At 41.0% G+C, this 22,533-nt stretch overlaps 1 protein-coding gene across 4 annotated transcripts in view; it reads right to left on the bottom strand.

Moving 5' to 3' along the window:
* The window catches only part of rgs12b (regulator of G protein signaling 12b), a 94,764-nt gene extending 72,231 nt beyond the window's left edge, over positions 1–22,533 (bottom strand). The window contains exons 1-4 of one of the 4 annotated variants that reach the window (XM_053679856.1): positions 22,307–22,533; positions 20,088–21,286; positions 18,686–19,561; positions 1,256–1,366 (exon numbers count right to left, since the gene is read on the bottom strand). In XM_053679856.1, coding sequence (XP_053535831.1) covers positions 1,256–1,366; positions 18,686–19,561; positions 20,088–21,137 — 2,037 coding nt within the window. In that variant the 5' untranslated portion in view covers positions 21,138–21,286; positions 22,307–22,533. Of the gene's footprint in view, positions 1–1,255; positions 1,367–18,685; positions 19,562–20,087; positions 21,287–21,708; positions 21,775–22,306 lie in introns of those variants that run through there. The other 3 variants (XM_017464530.3, XM_017464528.3, XM_017464529.3) reach the window with 3 other exon arrangements.

Here is a 22,533-nt window from a genome sequence, read left to right as displayed (position 1 = left end):
CAAAAAGATTGAGAACCCCTGCGCGTAGGTGAAAGTCTCTGGAGTTATGTGAGTAGGTGAGTGAGTGAGTGAGCGTGAGAGAGAGTGAGAGAGAGAGAGAGAGAGAGATACAACATTAGCCTATGTAGTTTCCATAACTTGTGCCAATTGCTGAATCTTACTGATATTCCGAGTTTTACTCATCTGAAGCCAGGTTCCTGCTTGGAACCATGTCCTGCTGAAGTGTGAACAAATGTAAGTGTGTGTTTATATCACATATTTTAACAGCTCACTGCCTCACTTGAGCCAAAGTGCTTGCCAAAGAATAAATGGACATACTCCTACACCGATCTCTACATGTCTGCTATCGTTCCGAATGCACGGAGAGACGCACGGAAAGCACTGCCATCGCTAAACGCACCATACGAACATCTCCAAGCTTCCTGCTCCTTCCCGCCTCCTCGGTCGCCATGGCGACCTGCCATCACCACGCTCATGCGCTTCTTCTGGAATCACATGTGTACACGTCACAACACACACACACACACACACACACACACACACACGCCTGACTGCTGAAGTCTAAATTTAAACTCACATGCGTCTATGCATGGATACGCCAGGCACGTAGGGGATGGGGTTCTCTAAAAAGAGTTTAAAAAAAAAAAAAAAAACCAGCATGATGTCTTATTTTTGCAGATATTTCAGGACCTGTGTGGAATATATGAAGCTGACGGTGGGAGAGAGTTACTGTGTGCTGGATCGCTCTGAGAGGAAACAGACTCGCTCTCTGGAGTTCATGCTTTATATAATCACTCCCATCCATGCCAGATAGTATCACATCTCCAGCAGAATTTAGGAAAACGCATAGACAGATGAACAGACAGACTCTGTATAGTGGGAGAAACATAAGGATAACAGGAAGACAAAGACAGGATGAGGGCACCTGTAATCAGGGTGCCTGTAGAGTGAAGTGTGTATGGTGTGTGTGTTTTTGGTGGCATGTTGTTGCGGCGAGTTCATGCAGCGTTATGATGTAGTGTGTATTATTGTGATGTGAATGTTTTGTTGGTCTGACCTCAGGGTGTGTGTGTGTGTGTGTTGGGGGGGTCGGGGTGTTGTGATTTTCTATTGTGTTGTGGTGTTTATTTCTGGGATTTTTTTTGCGGATCTGCTTTTAGGGTGTGTGATAGATTTCTTTTTTCTATATGGTTTTATGTGGTGTGTATTTTCCGTAGCGGATGTCTATGTGGTGTGTGATTTTAGTGTGTGTTACCTCAAGGTCGTCCAGTGAGTGAGACACGCTGAGGCGTTTGGAGCGGCCGAACGATCTCCTCCCAGACGAGCGTTGGGGAAATCCCATAGTGACGCCCCGGAACCTTCCACCCTGACACACACACACACAATAAACATAAGACAAACACATATAAGTAAATACGCAGGCTTTTAGTTTGTTTACTACACGCACACACACCTGCTTGCAGATAACAGCATACTTATACACAAATTTATGAAGTTATGAGACAAACATAAAACACACAAAAAGCTTAAAGTGCTGCTTAACTCAGCAGTTCTTACAAACATTCATTATGCAGAGCAGTATTTCTACTTACTTTGATTTCAAATTTGTAAAACAAATAATAAATAAAGTGTTCAAAATTAGTAGACATGACAGGGTGTGCTGTTATACAGTCCCTCCAGGATTTTGCGATTTTTTTTTTTTTCGATTGCAGAAATGAACCGAATTCAATCTTGCTCTGCAAGATTCGGAGGAGCTTGCGATATTTCAAAATTACCGCAGATTTTCCGCAATTTTGGGCCAAGACACACATGTGATGTCATCACAACATTCAACCCAAGCCCTCTTCGGTTCACATGCACGAGTCGAACACGAGAACAGCTAAAAGGTCTACCAAAGGTTTACCGACAATCATCACTGTGCGTAACCATTTCGTGCGATTTCACCAATTCAAGTCATTTTCTCCAAGAAAACCCACAAAAATCTCCGCAAGTTGTATCGTAAATTTTTTTTAAGCCCTGCAAAATCAAGCATTTTTGGCCGCAACAATCATGAAAAAACTCTTGTACTGTGAAATCTGGTATGGACTGGTTATAGGGAAACAATCCACCGGCGGGTGATGTGAGATGTGTGTGATGCGGCCCAGTTACTAGTCTTTCCCTGAAGTTGGTTATTTTCCTATAACAGTACATCCTGAAGTGTTTTATTTTCTGATTCAATTATTGTAAATTTACATATGTATTATTTTTATGCTGTGAGCAGCCATGTTGCTTTGACATCACATGCTGAACCCTGCGCTGAGGATTACAGCTTTCTGAGGAGGAATTCCACTTTTCCTTGGGCGGCTGTGGTTCAGTTGGTAGAGCGGGTTGTACACTAATCGTAGGGTTGGCGGTTCGATTCCTGCCCCACATGACTCCACATACCGAAGTGTCCTTGGATAAGACACTGAACCCAAGTTGCTCCCGATGGCAAGTTATCGCCTTGCATGGAGCTCTGCTATCACTGGTGTGTGAGTGTGGGTGAATGAGACACAGTGTAAAGCACTATATAAGTGCAGACCATTTACCATTTACCATCTTTGCTGCTGGAGGAGGGAACTCCAGAGTTACGAGTTTCACTTGAATGCAGCATAACTATCCTCACAGACAAAGGACAAAAAAAAAGTTGTAGAACCGTTGATTTATCATGATACTATGTGTCTCGACAGAGAAAACAATAGGACAATAAGAAGCCTGCCAGAAGGACAGACACACAGATATGAGAGCAGATCTCCAGGAGCGAGTGGCAAGTCTGATTTGAGGAGTGTATAATCAGTCTCCTGTGTTGCCTGGATACGCAGAGAGCTCTCAACTGCCTGTCTTCATACCCTGTCCCTGAGCCTCAAACACACACACAGTGAAGACACAGAGAAGCAAACACACACCGAAGGGTTTAAGTGTGTCGTCTATAATCCAGCCTCAAGTGCACATCTATGGCATTTGGTACGATGGTTCGGTTTACAGAGTGCTTGATTACCTACTTTGACAATAAATCCTTATGCTGGTGCAGACGTTAAAGTGTAAAGATAATGACAAGCTAATGAGTCAATAATTGTTTGAATACATAAGTTCATAAGGAATACATTTTATAATTGCAAACACTGTGATCAGTGTTCATTTATCCTTATTCTGTGCTTGAAGACAGCTGTTCAGGCAGCTGGAAGAGTTTATTTCACCACTTCGGTAAATTTTTGTAGGATTTTTTTTTTTGCATTGTAGATTGCCCTATGAGCTAGCCACGGGTAACATTGGCGATGAAAAAAACTCCCAAAGACGGAGGTAGAAATGTTAGGAGGAATCAAAACGCAGCAGGGGAACCCATCACACAGTGAATCACACAAAGTCAGTGACTACGTTTACATGGACTGCAGTAATCTAATTATTGACCTTATTCTGAATAAGACAATATTGTGATTAAGGTGTTTACATGAGCTGCTTTTAGGATGTTCCTTTCATGTTCCCGTTGTACATGTTATAGAACAGAGATCGATTAACGGCACACGTCATTACGGTACCGGCCACGCTGTCCGACGTCCCTCCCGAATTTCACGTATTGACATACAGTTGGTCTTCGTTATGGTACAGTATGCAGTTTTGGGTGTTTTTATTTTTAATTTTATGAAAGCTAAAGTGCAGTTAATTATTTGTCATGCTATATGTGCAAACAGACGACTCCTTGAAGACGTGGGATGTGTCCCAAACCGCGTACTTAGCTACTATATAGTAGGCAAAACACATGTATTTCACCTACTATATAGTAGGTAAGTATGTGGTTTCGGACGCAGCCGTGCTCTCTTGTTTGCCGTAAAACGGTTGAGCGCTGCCATGTGTGATCGTGTCCTGTCGCAAATTGCGGTGAAAACTCACACACGACGTTAATAGTGTGATTACGGTGTTTACATGTCTATGACTACATTTACATGGACAGCTCTAATCTAATTATTGACCTTACTCTGTGTAAGATAATAATGTGATTAAGATGTTTACATGAGTCGCTTTTAGAATACTCCTTTCATGTACCCGTTTTACATGTTATAGAACAGAATTAGATTAACGGCACACGTCATTAAGTCACCGCGCCACGCCGTCCGACGTTCCCTCCAGAATTCCACGTATCAACATACAGTTCGTCTTCGTTATGGTACCGTATACAGTTTTGGGTGTTTTTATAAACATTTTTTACGAACGCTTTAAGTTCAGTTAATTATTTGTTATGCTGTACGTGCAAATAGACAACTGCTTGAAGCCATGGGCTGCGTCCCAAACCGCATACTTACCGTCTATATAGTAGCCGAGATACATGTGTTTTTCCCCACTACAGGCCTACAGTAGGAAAGTACGCGGTTTCAGACGCAGCCGTGCTCTCTTGTTTGCCGTAAAACGGTTGAGCACTGCCGTGTGTGATCGTGTCCTGTTGCAAAATGCGGTGAAAACTCTCACACAATGTTAACAGTGTGATTAAGGTGTGTACATGTCTGTAATACACGTCGATAGTGCGACTAAAACAGGAATACTCCACATGTCTTAAATAAATTTGTGTTTACTCCGAGTATGACCTTAATCAGATTAAGGTAATCAAAAATCTCTGTTTACATGCTAGTTTTCCGGCACCTTGCGCTGATTTTTAATGACCATGTCCACTGATACTCAGGTCGGTCAACCTCACACTCTCTACTAAAATACTGTTTAAAGACCATGTTTTATCAATTTACTTGTATTGAAACGCTGTAATACCTAGTCTTGGTAAATTTGGTACAGTACCTCTTCTTGGAGTTAAATAAGCATGATATCAGACTAATATACAGTTCCCTACTAAACTATTGGAACGGCAAGGCCAATTCAATTCTTTTTGCTGTAGACTGAAGATATTTGGGTTCGAGATCTAAAGATGAATATGAGAAGAGAGTTTAGAATTTCAGCTTTTAGTTCCTGGTATTTATATGTAGATGTGTTAAACGACATAGAGCATAACACATTTTGTATCAAACCACCCAATTTGTAGGTGAGCAAAAATACTGGAACATTTGACTGACGGGCGTTTCTTGTTACCCAGGTATGTCCTGTTAGATTGTTTGTTTAAACAATAAATGACTCTGAACATCTAGCATTTGTTGTTAAACAGGATAAACCAACATGAAGACCAGAGAGCTGTCTATGGGAGAAAATCAAGCCATGTTAATGCTGAGAAAATCGGGGAAATCAATCAGAGGCATTGCACAAACATTGCGCGTAGCCAATGCAATTTGGAATGTCCTGAAAAAGAAAGAAATCACTGGTGTACTGGGCAACAGACACCACATGGGTCGACCAAGGAAAACAACAACAGCTGATGACCGAAGCATTGTAAGAGGTATAAAGAAAAACTCCAAAACAACAGTGGCATCATCAACAACCTCCACAGGGCAGGGGTGAAAGTATCACAATCTACCATTCAAAGAAGACTTCGAGAGCAGAAATATAGAGGACATACTACAAGATGCAAACCACTTATCAGCAGTAAGAATCGGAAATCCAGATGGAATTAAAATGCTCTGGAACCAAGATTAACCTCTACCAGAGTGATGGAAAGGCCAAAGTGTGGAGAACGAAAGGATCTGCTCATGATCCAAAACATACAAACTCATCTGTGAAACATGGTGGAGGTAGTGTCATGGCTTGGGCTCATACGGCTGCTTCTGGAACAGGCTCACTAATCGTTATTGATGATGGAACTCATGATTGTAGCAGCAGAATGAATTCAGAAGTCTACAGGAACATTTTGTCTGCCAATTTACAGAGAAATGGATCCAAATTATTCAGGAGGAACTTTTATCACGCAGCGACAATGATTCCAAACACAGTGCCAACACACAGAGGACTTTATCAGGGGGGAAATGTGGAAGGTTTTAGACTGGCCAAGTCAATCACCAGAGCTTAACCCAGCTGAACAGCATTTCACCTCCTGAAGAGGAGACTGTATGGAGAAACCCACCGAAACAAACAACCACTGAAAGAGGCTGCGGTAAAAGCAGGGAAAAGCATCACTAAAGAAGAAACCAACAATTTGGTGAGGTCAGTGAGTCGCACGCTTGATGCAGTTATTGCAAGCAACGGATATGCAACCAAATATTAAGTATTACTTACTTTCATTTACTTCAAGACTTATCTATGTTTTATGTTGTTTAACACATCTAGATGTAAATACCAGGAAACAAAAGCTGAAATCCTAACTCATATCTCATATGCATCTTGTGATCTCAAACTCAAATGTTTGATGTAGAGCACGAACAAATCAATTGGTCTTGCCATTCCAAAAGTTTCTGAGGGGACAGTACATACCTAATATGACCTCTAGGTAAAGTACAGATATGTTAATGCATAGAGGAGTCTTTGTATCTTGAAGCTGAGGCTGAACTGTACATGAAGGACTGAACGTACAGTTCAGGACCTAACTATCACATTTGTGGTTCCCCTGCTGAATCACAGCTTTTCTCCATCTTTGGTCCTTGGAACTGCATTTGCAAAGAGCACTATAAATAGACCATTCTGTCTATTGTCTTACAAAGACTAAACACAACCATCCTAACCACTTTTTTGGAGTTGTTCTAGTCCACTGCTCACTGCGTCCCTGAGTTAAAACCATGGACGAATCAGGAAACTGGTTTTGAAGATTTGAAGCGATTCAAACCCACTTGTGCCCTATGTTCATGTAAAAAAAAAAAATCTATGCTGTGTTATATCTAATATCAGATTGAGGTAATATCAGGTATATCGTTTAGTGTAGAAACGTCTGTGTTAATTCCACTCCATGCATACAAAACGCAGCCGTGTGTCCACACACACAAACCAAACAGCGAACCCGTCCAAGAATGCACCCCATAAAAGGAAGCAACGTAGGCCATTAAATCTAAAGAGGGACAGAAGACACAATGACATGTTCCCTTACAGCACACTGTTAAACAGTCACCACTGCACACTGGCTGCTCATTAAAAGAAAGACAAGACAAAAGTGAGATTACAGTGTGTGTGTGTGTGTGTGTGTGTGTGTTTGTGTGTGAGAGAGAGACACAGAGAGAAACACATCGGCTCATATGATTGCTTTCAGATGATCCCTGCCTCAAGCGGAGAATCACACACGTTTAGTCCTCTGACGCTGAAAGAAATCAGCACCCTGATCACAGACTTCCTCTTAGAGGCATCGCAACGTGTAGTAGCAGCATGTTGTGATTATGTTGCTCCAAACTGTGATTGTGATATGCATCGCAATATATTAAAAAAATGATCTTTTATTGCAACGTATTAAAAAACAAACTGGCTGGCATTCATTTGACCATTAATGTTTGTCTTTATTTGAATAACAATTAACAGCACAATTAATCTAAACGCCCAGAGAAAAGGCGTCTGGACCCCCTGAGACGGTTGAAATGCTTAGAATGGGGAAAAAACAATGAGGTTCATTACCGAGATCATCTGCATTTGATGAGAAATCAATAATTAAAAACCAATACTGCTGGACAAATTCAAATTGTATAGTGGATTATGGCTTATATATATATATATATATATATATATATATATATATATATATATATATATATCATTTTCTATGAAAAATGTATTAAATACATTGAATAAACTGACCAATAATGAATAAAAAGAAGCTTGTAAATGAAAACAGCTGTAAAAAAATATCACTTGGAAATTTTTGATTGTTTGTTTAACATTTACTTACAAACAAGAAACAAGAAATGCAGTAAGGAATGTTTTAAACAAAATAAAAGAAATATGAAATGTGCGGATTTAAATGGGTTTTTCTCCCTTTTTGTACAGAAACGTTGCTGAGTCATTATTACAGGCGGATGTGGATCAGGTAGAGCGGTTTGTCCACTAATCATAGGGTTGGTGGTTTGATTCCCGGCTCACGTGACTCCACATGCCGAAGTGTCCTTGGGCAAGACACTGAACCCCAGGTAGCTCCTGATGGCAAGTTAGCACCTTGCATGGCAGCTCTGCTACCATTGGTGTGTGTGAGTGTGTGTGTGAATGGGTGAATGAGAAAAGCGCTTTGTAGAACCGCTAAGGAGCCTCGGGAACCCGGGGCACGAGGTGAGGGACACCCTGGACGGAGTGCCAACCCATCACAAGGCACAATCGCACACACATTCACACACTAAGGACAAACTAGAAATGCCAATCAGCCTACAATGCATGTCTTTGGACTGGGGGAGGAAGAAACCCCAAAAATACGAGGAAAACATGTAAACTCCATGCGGACAGGGCGGAAGAAGGATTCGAACCCCCAACCCTGGAGGTGTGATGTTGACATGCTAACCACTACGCCACTATGCCCCCCCGTTATATAAAACATTATATAAAATAATGCGTGCTCGGGGGAAGCGATGCGGTTACGGCGCACAGGCTGAGTGCCACTACCCCTCCAAAGTGCATTATTTACATATAACAGCACGTCATTTAATACATTTACTAACTTGTCATTCTACCCAAAAGAAAAGAGCGTAAACTCCTCTGTCCTGAGGACTTTCCCGTGCTGACAAACTTCTCAAATCACGTGACTGCTTACAACCGAGACGCCTTACACAAACGTTAAATAAATGCCTCCTAACAAAAAACGTCACCACTTCAACCATTATAGGTTTTACTTTGTTAAACAGCAACCATTTCTTTAAAATTAGCCTTGCATTATGTGGAGCTTCCGCCATACAAGTCCCTATGTGAGTTGTTACTATAGAAACAATAACGTATGGCAACAAGTGCGTAATATTAACCTATCGTTCATGTTACATCCGGAACTACCTGCGCTTATATACAAAAATAATGCACTCAACCACGCTGTCGTATAAGAAGCTATAACATCAAGCATTTAGTATTTTTCACTTTTTTTGGCCTTCCTTTTTAATATTCATGCAACATCGAGGTACTGTTGCTTACGCAGACTGTACCGTAGTATGCTTTTACTTTTTTGACTGAAACGAAGTGTTTTAGGTAGTGCTCTTTTGTTCTTTCATTGCCGCAATCATTCAGAGTTCTGTCTGTGATACGTGCTTTAATTTTGCTGTGTAGAAGGTGTGCTTGAAAGAAGACAGAACGTAGGCTGGGCTCTCTTGTTTTCAAACAGTCACGCTTTTAAAGATGCATGGATTCTTGTTTGAGTTCACACAGAACTCACCAGGAAACGACGTTCGACCGTTTTTCCGCAGTCGGTCTGCCAGCTCTGATCGGCTTCTAGAAGCAAGGGAAATCGATCCATCTGTCTTACATTACATTTACATTTATTCGTTTAGCAGACGCTTTTATGCAAAGCGACTTACAAATGAGAAAATACAAGCAAAGTGATATATCAAGCCGAGAACAATACAAGTAACGCAACCATGCAAGATCTTTTAATTGAGCTCTAGAAAAACAAAGTGCACAGAGTAGAGGTGTAAGATCCAGAGTAAGGTTTTTTGTTTGTTTGTTTTTTAAAACAAGGATGATGAGGGGTTGGCGTTTTAGGGGTTAGTTGGGTCTTTAGCTGTTTTTTAAAGATAGTGACAGATTTTGCGGTCCGATTCAGTATCTCGGTCATATACGGAAAAGGTCATTGTTGTAGCCAGAGCTAGTATACTTTGTCAGTAACTGCATTTGTCTTCCTACGAGTTCCCCTTTATTCCCATTCCCATGGAGTCTTCAAGAGTCAGATTCAATTCTTAGGGGAAAATAACATTGCGCAGCAGGAAGGTGACTGTTTTTTAAAGTCTTTCTCTCTCACTCTCGTTCTCTCCCTCCCACACAGTTTCACAGTTTAATGCGCTTTACTGCCACAGCTGTTGTAAATGCAGTGTTGCCAAAGCAGTTACCACAGACTTGTAGTCATACTATTAATAAAACAACAACAAAACACTATTAAAGCAAACAATCTCTGTGTGTGTGTGTGTGTGTTTGTGTGCTTACAGGCTTATCGTGTCTATTTGGGTCTCTGAAGAGCCATCTTTCCTGTTTACTCCATTCCAGAGAGGCTGACTACAAACCCCACCAAAACATGTCACTCCAGACACGACATGGCCGTTACTCTCCCTGTGGAATCGCAGCTCCTCCTTTCACCCCTCACCCCAGGAGGTTAATCAAAATGAACACTGTTTAGTGTCAACATGTTAAGAGGCTTGGCATGGACAGTTAATTGTCCAGAACACAACAGTGCCAGATGAAGGTGTCTGTAAGTAAGGCAATGCTGTAATTACCCAGAAGAGTCGAGCTGTCCTCCTGACGGTACGCACTTCCTAGTCGATTTTAGAGCTTCACTGCGTCTCAGGCCTAGGAGCTGCTTCTTATTAAACCTAGAAATGCTGAGCTAATGAAAGAGCCCCAGTTTGTTAGTGTGGATGTTTCCTTCTGTCAACGTGGTGCACAGAAAAAGAAAACTGTAGAAAAAAAATAAATAATAATAATAATAAACCTGGTTCATTTCACACTCATGGATCTGTTTTCATGTAGCAACATCTAACTGTGAAAGTGAAACTGCTGGGTCATTAAAGTACTGTGCAATGTTTACATATTTCAATTTATGTTGTTATTGCGACTTAATATCTATTTATTTCAACTTTCCACAGTGACTTCTAATACACAGACACATTTTGCCGTTACTTCCATTGCCGAGTGACTCATAACTCATTACCATAACTAAGTACCCCGGCTGAATTTAGTTAACCTTCTTAACCAGAAGTACCAAACATGAACGTGTATGTGGAACCAGAAGTGCTGTAGATCTTTGATCAATCAAACACTCACTCAAACCCCCTTGCATCAGCTTGGGCTCATCAGTGGAGGCTGAAAACATCAGCGAGAGTGCAGTTCGTGGACAAATGAGTTATTCTGAAATGTTGTTATGTAAGAATTTAAATGCTGGTTTAATCGCAGAACCTTCATTCCATTTTCCTCAGTGATGATTTATTTTAATCTAACCTAACACACGTTTTGGTTTAGCCACTGTTAGTCTACATCATTGTGAATGTAAAGAATAACGAACGACAGACGGTCTGGCGTGTGTTATTCCACTTATACTACAGAGATTTGCCAATGCTTACAATGTTTCATTTATTATTGACTGACAAATCACAAATTTGAAGTATTTATCGTTAGATTTAAAGTTGTGTAACTTCCAAGAGACAAGTTAGTTCCCGTTCTCACCTATGTTATAGCTGTGATAAACAGTCTTTCCCTCATCCCGCTATCTCTCTCTCTTTCCTTCTATTAGTGTTAAATAAACATCTCCTGGAAAAAGTCGCTACATCAACAATTACACGTTTTACTTTGTTAAACAACACTTCTGTTAAAATTTGTTTATTATAAGTCGTAGATTATGTGACGCGTATACCGTAGAAGTCCCTGTGTATGAGCGGTTATATAACTGCTATAGTAGCAATAAAGTACTGGAACGAGCGCGTTAATATTTACCTATCGTTCATGTTACATAAATGTGAATGACTATCCGAGCCGTGTTGATATAAAAAATAATGCACACCTTCTGACCAATCAGATTCAAGAATTCAGCTGTGCATTTTCAGGTTCATTCTTATTTACATATGTGACAACTCTATCACTATTTCCCAAATCATACACTACCTACTATACTAAATATATGGCAAAATAGTACATACTCCATTCCAGAGTAGCTTCACATAGGCGTTTATAATTTAGTCTGTGGTATGGGATGTAGTCTAGCCAGCTAACATGGTTTATCTACCAACAACCTTCAGTAACAACATTCCCATCAGGTGCAATGGAAAACACGGAAAGGTTACATTTGGATACATAAAACCATAAAACCAAATGGAGTTTAAAAAAAACACAACTGAGGGTAAATTATAGCTCAAAGCTACTCTATTGTTGCTCGAGTTGTTCAATCTAGTTTCATGTGGGAGTGATGTAAACACCACAGAACCTCCAGAACACTTGCATGTTGGCCAGTTCACGGATCATTCTGGATTCGGATTTTTTTGTTTGGTGGAAAACTGACACTCCATGCACCTTTCCGAACCTTAATGCAATTCTGAAAGTGTTAAATACACCTTCTACTTGCAGGTGCAGCATTGTATTTTTTTTTGGAGTCACACAACAGTCTTCCTCTGCTCCAGAACCCGAACTCCGTTAAAGTTAAAGCACAATCCTCTGAGGAAATCAATTCTACATACAGACACACACACACACGTATTTACATTGCGAGTATAGCCATTTTTTTGGTTTTCTTATATTTCAAGACAATGCAGGTAGACCTTTTGATAAATGACATACCTTCTCTTAATCTGTAGCAATAAAATGTTCAAAAGTCAGCAGTAATATGTTTATTTCACTGTTTCTGTCCGCCTAAGCTCCGCCCGCTCTGAACAATCGAGCCATGTCGTGTGTGTATATTACGTGTGTGTTTATTTACGTGTCAATATGATATACGTGGCAAGTGTATTTATAAACCGTACAATCGTATTTTTTCTTCTATATTCATAACCAAAGATTTCAGTTCTTAGTTAACCTGCATTTGTGAAATTTTACATGTTCTGTCTAAGCCTTAATTACAAAGATATTAATGAGGATTGACATTAGGGTTCATACTTAAAATGGCATATTCTGTATAACGGTGCATTATATTTTCTGATTACACAGTAGAGAAATGATATTCCAAACCTCTCTGCATCCCTTGAAAGTGTCTCCACAGGCTAACATTTAATATTAAAATCATCCAAGAACTAGATTTTTCTAGCGAGAAAGTATGTAAATGTATGCACTTTTAATTAGACGAGGCCTCGCTCTCATAAATACATAGAGTGGAGTCCAAAGCTTTGAAAATCTGGGATATAACTGGAAATAAACAGAGAAGTTTTACAATTTAGAAAGTTCTGAAACAAAAACAGGAAATACGCAACATCTTAACTATTTAATATTCAGGATTCTGCGCTACTTCTAGGTCCTTATTTAAATGTAAGCAAATGTGTGATACTGACCATATCGTTAACTGCTTCGTACAAAAGCTCAGATCTTCCTTGTGTCTAATCTCTGAATTGAAGCATGTGCTCAGATGACACTCCGATGGATTTGACCTGAAAATAGATCATAAGGTATTGTACAAACTTGAGGAGTGCATGCCAGCTCGAGTGCACGCTGCCATTAAAGCAGAACAGGGAAAGATCAGCAAATAACTGGTAATGACCTGTTGCGTTCTGCCTTAACATGCGTTCAGCTTAACCTTATTCTCCAAAAGAGCAAATCTTACATAAAAAACACAAAAAGTACTAAACCTCAGGTCAACAAAACAACTGTAAAGAAAGAGAAAAAAAATAAAAATAAAAGAGGAAAACTTCTGCACTTTTCTCCTCCAGCACTCAAGCTCATATTCAAATAATGAAACACTGCCACCAGGTGGTGACTACGAGTCATACATGACTAACAAATGAAATCCTTTCCGCTCACACATCACCTGGACGGAAAGCGCTCTCGCGACGGTACATCGCTTACACACTTCAAAGCCCAAAGATTTTATCGCTGAAACGAAATCTAATTATGAACTGCTGCGTTCGAGTTAACTGTGAACTACTAAAACTCACACTGCCTCGATACCATCCAGCGGCCTATAAAACACGGCTAGTGCGTGTGTATGATGAGTGTGTTATATGTCACGGCCTCAGATATTCTTCTCCCCCAAGTGAGGGTACTAGAGTGAGATCCTGTGAGAAGGTTTAGATCTCGGGTTGGATCTAATAATGTAATAACAATAGGGCCATGCATCATACAGCATCAAAGCCAAAGGCACTGGAATGATCTCGATCTGTCATGATGTTCTCTGGTGTTTACCTCATGACATCATGGCGCTAACAGATAAACAGATTATATGCCGTCTGCGTCACCATTAAAGCTACGGTAAATCAGTACGTTTACATGGACAACAATAATCCGATATTAACCCAATTCAGACGATACTCTGATTAAGAAACTACAGTGTAAACAGCGATTATTGATGACCTTAATCCGACTAAACTCATACTCGAAGTAAACACAAATTGAATCAAGTCCTGTGGAGTATTCCTATTTTACACGCATTATCGGAGTGTATTACAGACAAGTACACACCTTAATCACGTTACTAACGTCGTGTGGGACGTGGAGGAAACCCACCGAGACATAGGGAGAACCTTTAAAAGTCCACACAGACAGTAACCCGAGCTCAGGATTGAACCGGGGAACCTGAAGCTGTGAGGCAGCAATGCCCCCCCCGCTAAATCAGTGTACAAATAAAGCTCCGTCCCCAGAATCTATGGTGGCTCGTACAGTTCGGCTAGAGTTAGTGTTAGTAAGGACATCGCAAAGTTATAACTCTATAATCAATGGCTTATACTGATTTATCAGCGAGGGTGGCACCACTACTCTAAAAGTGGTGGGGCAAATTTTTTGTCTGAGAGAAAAGGTACATCTGTCATTTGTCTGTAAAAAACATACAGACAAACAAATATATATATATATATATATATATATATATATATATATATATATATATATATATATATATATATATTACTCTGGAGCCAGGGTCTGATTATAATACAATAACAGAGCACAACACACATATTAATGAATGTCAGTGTAGTTTGTTTCAACCTCACACCCTTCATTTTACATTTTACTCCTCGGGCAGCTAATAACAGCAAAAAAATTGGTTCACAAAGTCAGATAACACTAATTCTAAAACATGTTTTAAAAATGGAAGACATGTTCATGTTCCACGAGGGGCTGTTTGTCACGGTCTGTTTCACTAAACATTTATTCAGTAAGTCTTACTTGCTTTATGTGAAGGATGTAATTTGAGGGAAGTCCCTGTAATCGATACAGAATACAGAATATGTGCATATGGCCCTTCAAATATTGAAGCGATGGCGATACTGACTCAACATGCGTTTATTAAGCAGAAGCTCGGTTAACCCTTTATCGCTCATAGGAGATCCCCTGTAGGATAAATGCCCGCTCGACACCCCCCCCCCCCCCCTTTGGCGATGGCGAAACTGCAATCGCAGGAAATTGTTTTGCACACTCTTTTGGGATGATGTTCGATGGTAAATGAGACCTTTTAGCTGTAATCATGTTCGACACACATGAATCTGAGACGGCTTTGACTGAATGCGCGTCGTGATGACGCTGCATTTTCTGCAGAAAATCTGCTGCGATTTTTTTTAAAAATTGCAAGCTCCTCTGAATATTGTGGGGTTTGCTTGATTTTGCGTTCATTTCTGCGATCGCGTCATAGCCAAATCCTGGAGGGATTGCTTTATGATGTAGTCAAGAGCGCCTGTGCTGTTCTGTTTTTCTGTGTAATGAGGTCTCATGGGCTTTTAAGCTCTGGTGTTATGTTAGCATCGTTGGCTGCACGGCGGCTAGAATTACATACATTTTTATAAAGGTGGTTCATCCAAAACATTGCCTTACCTGGCGCTCCGAGTGTAAAAATAAACATACACGCAAACGATCATGTTGGTCCGAAACGCAGTTTTCCGAATTGGGTTTTCACAGCCACATAATACACTCGTGCTGAGACTATCGCTTAAACAACGAGGGTTTTTTTTTTAGCATGTTCTGCTTATTTTCTAGGTTATTTGTACAAGTAAGAAATAAAATACTGAGACTTTAACAGCAGCCATGTTTCCATCCAAGTTGTGAATTTAACTTAACGCGAAGAAAGCACTGTTTCCATCCCGTGTGTTCAACAGAACAAAATCATCACTTCCGAGGAAACTGCCGCGAATTATCAATAAAAATTGATATCAGTAAGAAAACCGGGAAGCCACTGTGCCTCTTTTTTCCAGTATTATAAATGACTTGCACTTCAGAGAGCGCAGATGAAACCCTATCACACACCTCGCGTTATCTTGTGATCAGACGCGGATGCCTGATATTAGGGAACGGAACCGTGTGAGACGGATCTGGGAGGTAATTATACCAGATCATTTTGATGACAGACTTTGGCTCAGGCATTTTTGTCCAATGAGATTAATCGGCTGTTAGTCCTATTACACGACCCACCACACCCCAGTATGAGTCAATTATCCAATCACGTGATTCGCTGAGGCAAAGTCACATGGCGGTTTTGGACGCGCATCGAGGAATTTCTTCGGTAAATGTGTTTCCATCGTAGTTCATGCGCATGTCTTCTTATCGAATAAAAACTTTAGCCGCCTCAATTGAGCGCACAAGTTAGTCTATGCGCATTTTGGAGATTTTATTCGCATCTAGTGTTTCCATGCAGCGTATGGGTTTTTAGGACATCGCATAAAAATACGTGGCTGGAAACATAGCTAGAGTTTCACACACAGCTGTCTGTGTGTATACAGTACACACACTTCACAAATACAGCAGCGGCAGGGAATACTTCTGGGTCCAACCCATGCTTAGAAAAATTCCTCACAAACAACGCTTTAGCTCATCACCACTTCCAGCGCACTTTTTTTAGTTAGAAGAATATAAACGTCGATTTCAAACGATCTCTCCTCTCTTTTATAGAGAAGAAAATGCTGATGCTGGTTAATATTATGAAACCTGAGGCTAGATTACCATCTTAAATCCCCAGACAATCCCCAGATACTGATACACAGTGTGTGTGTGTAGCATTTGCATGGCCTCCAGCACTGTACGCAGTTATTATTGATTTATCTACAGCGTGTCTAAATGATCAGATGAATTGAGCACACACGTCGTTTCAAGCTGCTGGATGACGATCAGAGGTCTGAGCTCCGTCTCTGTCTTCTCATCTCATAGTCAGCTTTAACACACACCCTCCAAGTGCAGAGAAACACTGCGGAAACACCCAGCACACACGTACACCAAGCTAAAACTACCGTGCGTTATTAAATAAAAGCACTTCTTCGCCGTGAACTCTGCACTTAAACGGTCTTTACAGGTCAAGCTTCAAAACTCAGTTATTATTCATTATTACTTATTATTATTAGTTATTAACGTTATTATTAACGTTTATGCAGATACAGTTGTGCACAAAAGTTCACATACCCCTTGGAGAATCTGCAAAATCGTAACACTGTTAACAAAATAAGAGGGATCAGAAAAATCCCATGTTTTTTTATTTAGTACTGTCCTGAATAAACTATTTCACATATAGTACACAAGACAAGATTATAGCTGAATTTATAAAAAAATTTACCCCCTTTAAAAGTTTACATACCCTTGATTATTAATACTGCATGTTGTTAACTGGATGATCCACGACTGTGTTTATGTTTTGTGAGAGTTGTTCATGAGTCCCTCGTTTGTCCTGAGAGGTTAAACTGCCCACTGTTCTTCAGAAAAATCCTCCAGGTTCTACACATTCTTTGCTTTTCCAGCATCTTCTGCATATTTGACCCCTTTCCAACAGCAGCTATATGATGTTGAGATTCGTCTTTTCACTCTGAGGACGACTGAGGGACTCGTACACGACTATTACAAAAGGTGCGAACATTCACTGATGCTCAAGAAGGCAACACGATACAATAAGAGCCAGGGGGGTGTAAACTTTAGAACAGGATGATCAGTGTAAATTGTTATTAGTTTGTTTAAAGATCTTTTCTTATTATTTAGTACTGCCCTCCAGAAGCTAAATAAGATAGTTACATGTCTCACAGAAGACAAAATACTATATATTCAGGACAGTATTAAATAAAAAACAACAAGGGATTTTGATGATCCTGCTTATTTTGTTAACAGTATTAAGATTTAGCAGACTCTGCAAGGGGTATGCAAACTTTTGGGCACAACTGTATGTATGTATGTATGTATGTATGTATGTATGTATGTATATATATATATATATATATATATATATATATATATATATATATATATATATACTGTATGCACAAAAGAATCACCTGAAATCCAACCAGGAGAGAGCAATGTCGACGGTGACAATGTCGGCACAATCATAATAACACAGAGCTGAATGATGATGACTAAAATAATATTCATGAATATTTTGCTCAGAATTCATATAGCAATCAGTCATTTGGAGGCAAGGTTTTTGATTGCACTGTGAAATTGATTAATTAGCTTGATGCTTAGAGTGATTTATTTGGTTAGATTGACTTATTTATTTACTTGCTTAAATCGATGTGTTTTTATTTACTTGCTTAAAACGTATAGGTATTTATTTGGTTATATGCACAGATTTATTGATTTGCTCACATTTATTTATTTACTTGCTTCAGTTTATTGCTATAAATGTATTAATTAATTTGCTTGCTTCAATTCATTTATTTACTTGCTTAAATGTATTTATCCATTATTTAGTGATTTACTCGTTTCAATTTATTTATGTTCTTTCTTTTTTATTTTACTTTTGATTTTACTTTCTTTCTTAAATTTATTTTTGATTTTATAAAATGTATTTATCTATGTATTTCTTTATTCACTTGCTTAAATGTACTAATTTACTTACATCCATCTATCTGTCTCTATTTGTCTGCCTGTCTACGGACTTAATAAGAGACCTTTCCTTTTGTTATGTTTTAGAGCGATAGAGAGACAGACAGATGGACAAATCGACATTTAAATGCTGAATATAATCAAATTTAGATGGAAAAATATACAGACAGACAGACAGACAGACAGACAGCATTAAAAGTGAAAATAAAACACCTCCTACCTTTTTCTCAGAGTCTTTTGCCCTCTTGCCATTGTGCTGCTGTGGAAGCTGCTGTTGCTCGCAAAAGTGTTTCTCCGTCCCAAACAGCTTGTTGGCCCACTCGTCCTTGTGGGCATGGAGCCGATAGGGCTGGGAGGCGATGTCTCGCGCCGCACGGTACCGATCAGCCGGGATCTTACTCATGGGAGGCGGCAGCGTGCTGCAGTTAGCGCTGGACCAGCCATCTGTGGACTCGCTGTAGGACTCCTGATCGCTGCTGCGGCCCTGATGCCACTCTCTCATGACATGGACAGGGAGCCAGCGCTGGCCCCCTGCGCCCTTCTTAGAGTGGGCGGGGAAATGGTGGCGGGTTGGAAGTCCGGATACGTCCAGCCGGGAGGAGGAGCTCAAGTGTCTGCTGGACAGAGGAGGCGGGTCTGTGTGGGAGTGTGGGTGTGGCTCGGAGAACTCGTGCCTGTAGCCATTACGATGAGTTATAGAGGGAGGAGGAGGAGGAGGAGGAGGAGGAGAGGGGAGACCAGCCTGGGCGCTGGGGTTCCTACAGCCCTGTGCACTTTCCCATAATCCAGTGGGCATGTGGCGGGCAGGATTGGCACCGAGGTCAACCAAGAGGACGCGGTTGTTTTTTTCTTCGGGCAGGAAGTTGCCGATTCCGCTGTCGCTGTTGCTGCTGGTGCTGTTGTTCTGCTGAGCGTCCAGGTCACCATCGAGGAACGCTCGTGCACGCACGCCTTCGATGGACTCGCCCATGTCACGGTAGAGCACTGATACAAACTGCAGCAGCGGCTGAGATGTTGAGGGGAATTCCAAACAGCCCCCGGTGTCCGGATCTGGAGTGCAGTTAAAACCAAAGCGCCGAGAGATCCCTTGATGTACCTTAATAATGATAATAATAATAATAAGAAGAAGAACTTTATAAATAAAGTACTAACAAATTATTTGACACATTTTAGACAGGTCAAAGTATGTTTACAGTATGTGTAAACAAACTAAACAACTATATCCATTACCAAATGTATTTGAGCTTTAAAGGAGCAGTTTGTTGTTTGTATAGCCTCCTGCTGCTAGCAAGGCTTTTGCAATGAAATTGCAATGAAAACAATGACTAGCTTTCTTATTCAGCCAACAGACCCAACCTCATCTGTTCAAATTACATATGTCATGTGTGTTGGGACTGTTCCAGCTGGGGGCGGAGCTCATTTCAGGGCCAGAATTTTTTTAAAAGTAGCCTTAAAGGAAGAACCTAACAAGGCAATATTGCAAATCAGTTTTTCTAAGGTATCTTCAAAATGACATTATTATTATATCATAGACACACTTTTACAAACAAACGTAACAAACTGCACCTTCAACTGCAAAAAAATAATAATAAATAAATAAATAAAAAGATTAGTTTTAAGACCTTGTGGTGACAGAGCTCAGGATCAACGAGGAAGACATGGCAGGAGGTTCTCGAACCCTGGTCTTCATCTGCAATTGCACTCATGCCGTGATCCTCAGCAGCCTGCATAGTTACCAGGCCAAAGAAGCGGCGGTCGTCTGGGCACACGGCGCTAAACGCCAGCTTCTCGGCCGGGTAGGCAGCCAGGATGGCTCGGCGTTCATTGCGTAGGAGTACACGGTCATGAAGCACCTCGAGCAGCACCAGAGAGTGCACCTTGTGCTCAGCTCGCAGGCGGCGCATGCAGCCACGTATTGCCTGCAAACTGTCACTCTCTAGATTGGCACCACTCGACGCCAGCTCAATGGAACCCAAGTAGCCCACAATCATACCGACATTGAGGATGCCTGCCGAGTCAGCTTCCTGCCGCTCAGGTTCAAACACATCCACGAATACGGAGTCGTCACGCAGCACTCTGGCCAGTTCCTGTTCTGAGAGGAGGTTCACGTCGCTCCTCTGGGCCTCAGAGTCTCCACACAGGAAGTCCAGCTCAGAGTTAGGTCTCCGTTTCGCAGCAGCTTTCTCCGAGCTGCTGGAGGAGTGGCTGGAGGAGTTCTCGAAGATCATGTTGAAGATCCCTCCAGACTGCATCTCGGCCACCACGCGCTCAGCACGGTTTATTCCCAAAGTCTTGGAGTCCATCTTCGGTCGGAGCCAGTGACTTTTGTGCTCATGGAATCCGAGCTCCTCGTCGCTGGAGCACGAATCCAGCTGCCCGCTCTCGGAGATGAGCAGGTGTAGCACACCCGAGCAGCGTCCGATCAGCTTGACCACGTCCTCGTGGGATGCCTTCGCCACATTGATGTCATTCACAGCAAGGATCTGGTCTCCCGCGCGCAGGCCTACATAGTCGGCCGGACTGCCTTTCAAGACGCAGCTTAGCACACAGGGTGAGTGGCCAGAGAGAGTGAAACCGTAACCTGTCCTTCCTCGAGCTACCTCCACCCCTCTGACGCGGCCCAGTGCCTGGCCATTAGCACGTCGTCTGCTTGCCTCAGATGATCTGAACATTGTTGGTTCGCACGCAGCTGTCGAGGGCCTCACGAATGCAGAGCAGGTGGGCTAAATGTAACACTCAGGTGAGATCATCGTCTATCATCTGTTATAGTCGCTTTCAGGATTACAACATCCTGACGCCAACCTGGTTTACGGGACACCTCCTGCAAAGTGTCAGGGATAATGTAAGTTAGAGATGACAGATAAATTAAATAATATATAAAGTCTTCTGCTATACATGTGGGAAAAATTATTATAATCATCCACAAATCCTCTGTTTTTTATTTAGCAACATATTACTACTACTACTAGTAAGAGAAGGAGAAGAAAAACAACAACAATTTCTAAATGTAATGTATTTCTAATATTTATATTATGACCTTTGACATGCAACCACCACCAACTAAACCCCGCCCCCCAGCAAAAAAAAACAAAACAAAACAAAAAAAAAACTCAAAACCTCAAAAATGTATTAGTCTTAAATATCTTTAGGGCCTTTGGAAGACTTTTACAACATTTTTCTCAGCATTAAAATGTAAACTCGCTCCGCATGTGCTAACTCGCGCACTTTAAAACTAGCACTAACTTTCCGTTATTGTTCGTCGCCTTTGCGGGGAACACTCATTCACCCTTGCTATCTGTCCCTCGCCCACCCACGCGCTCCCATTGGATAATATTACACGTCGCCTTGGGTAGCCATGACGACTGAATCAGCAACAGTCCCTTTCTCAACGCCTATTGGTCAGTAGCCTTGTCAATCATTTTGAGAACTGCTCCCAGTTTGCTTGAGACTAGCGAGTCAGCTGCAGATCCAAACTATTCCACAGGTGTCGAAAACTTCGAGTTAGCGTTTATAAAATAAAATAAAAACAACAACGAAATAATACAATACTACTTCGTTATGTTTTCATCCTCATTCCATGACAATAATAATAATAATAACAATAATAATAATCTTGTTGAGCTATAATGAGGTGGTGATGTTTTCTAAGGAACAGCTGCTTAGTGGGAGGAACATAACGGTGTTGAATTCTGAGCCTAAACTGATCAAATATTCATTATTTATTAACAGGAAAGACGAGTCAGACTGAGCTACATGTATATAAACTTGTTTCCAAAGTAACCCTAAAGCACTAAAGCAGCAAGCAGGAAAAGATATCAAGCTTGTAGAAAGGTTAACTCACCAGTTCCTCCAGTTGTTATCTCCTCGTGCTGTAAAAGAGAACCTGTGAGATAATGTTATTCTGTTTTGCTCAAACAAAAGGAGATGAGCCAGATGGTAGGAGCTGAAGAAGAGGTGAGAGTGGATTGGAAGTGGGGGCTTTTTTGTTTTGTTTTTTTCTTCTTTTTTACAAGGAGTGGACCACTGCTGTGTGGACCTTCTTAGTCACGTGACCTCAAGATTCCTGTA

Source organism: Ictalurus punctatus, chromosome 3 (assembly GCF_001660625.3).
Source record: "Ictalurus punctatus breed USDA103 chromosome 3, Coco_2.0, whole genome shotgun sequence".
Lineage (NCBI taxonomy): Eukaryota > Metazoa > Chordata > Actinopteri > Siluriformes > Ictaluridae > Ictalurus > Ictalurus punctatus.
This window is presented reverse-complemented; position numbering and strand designations above follow the sequence as displayed.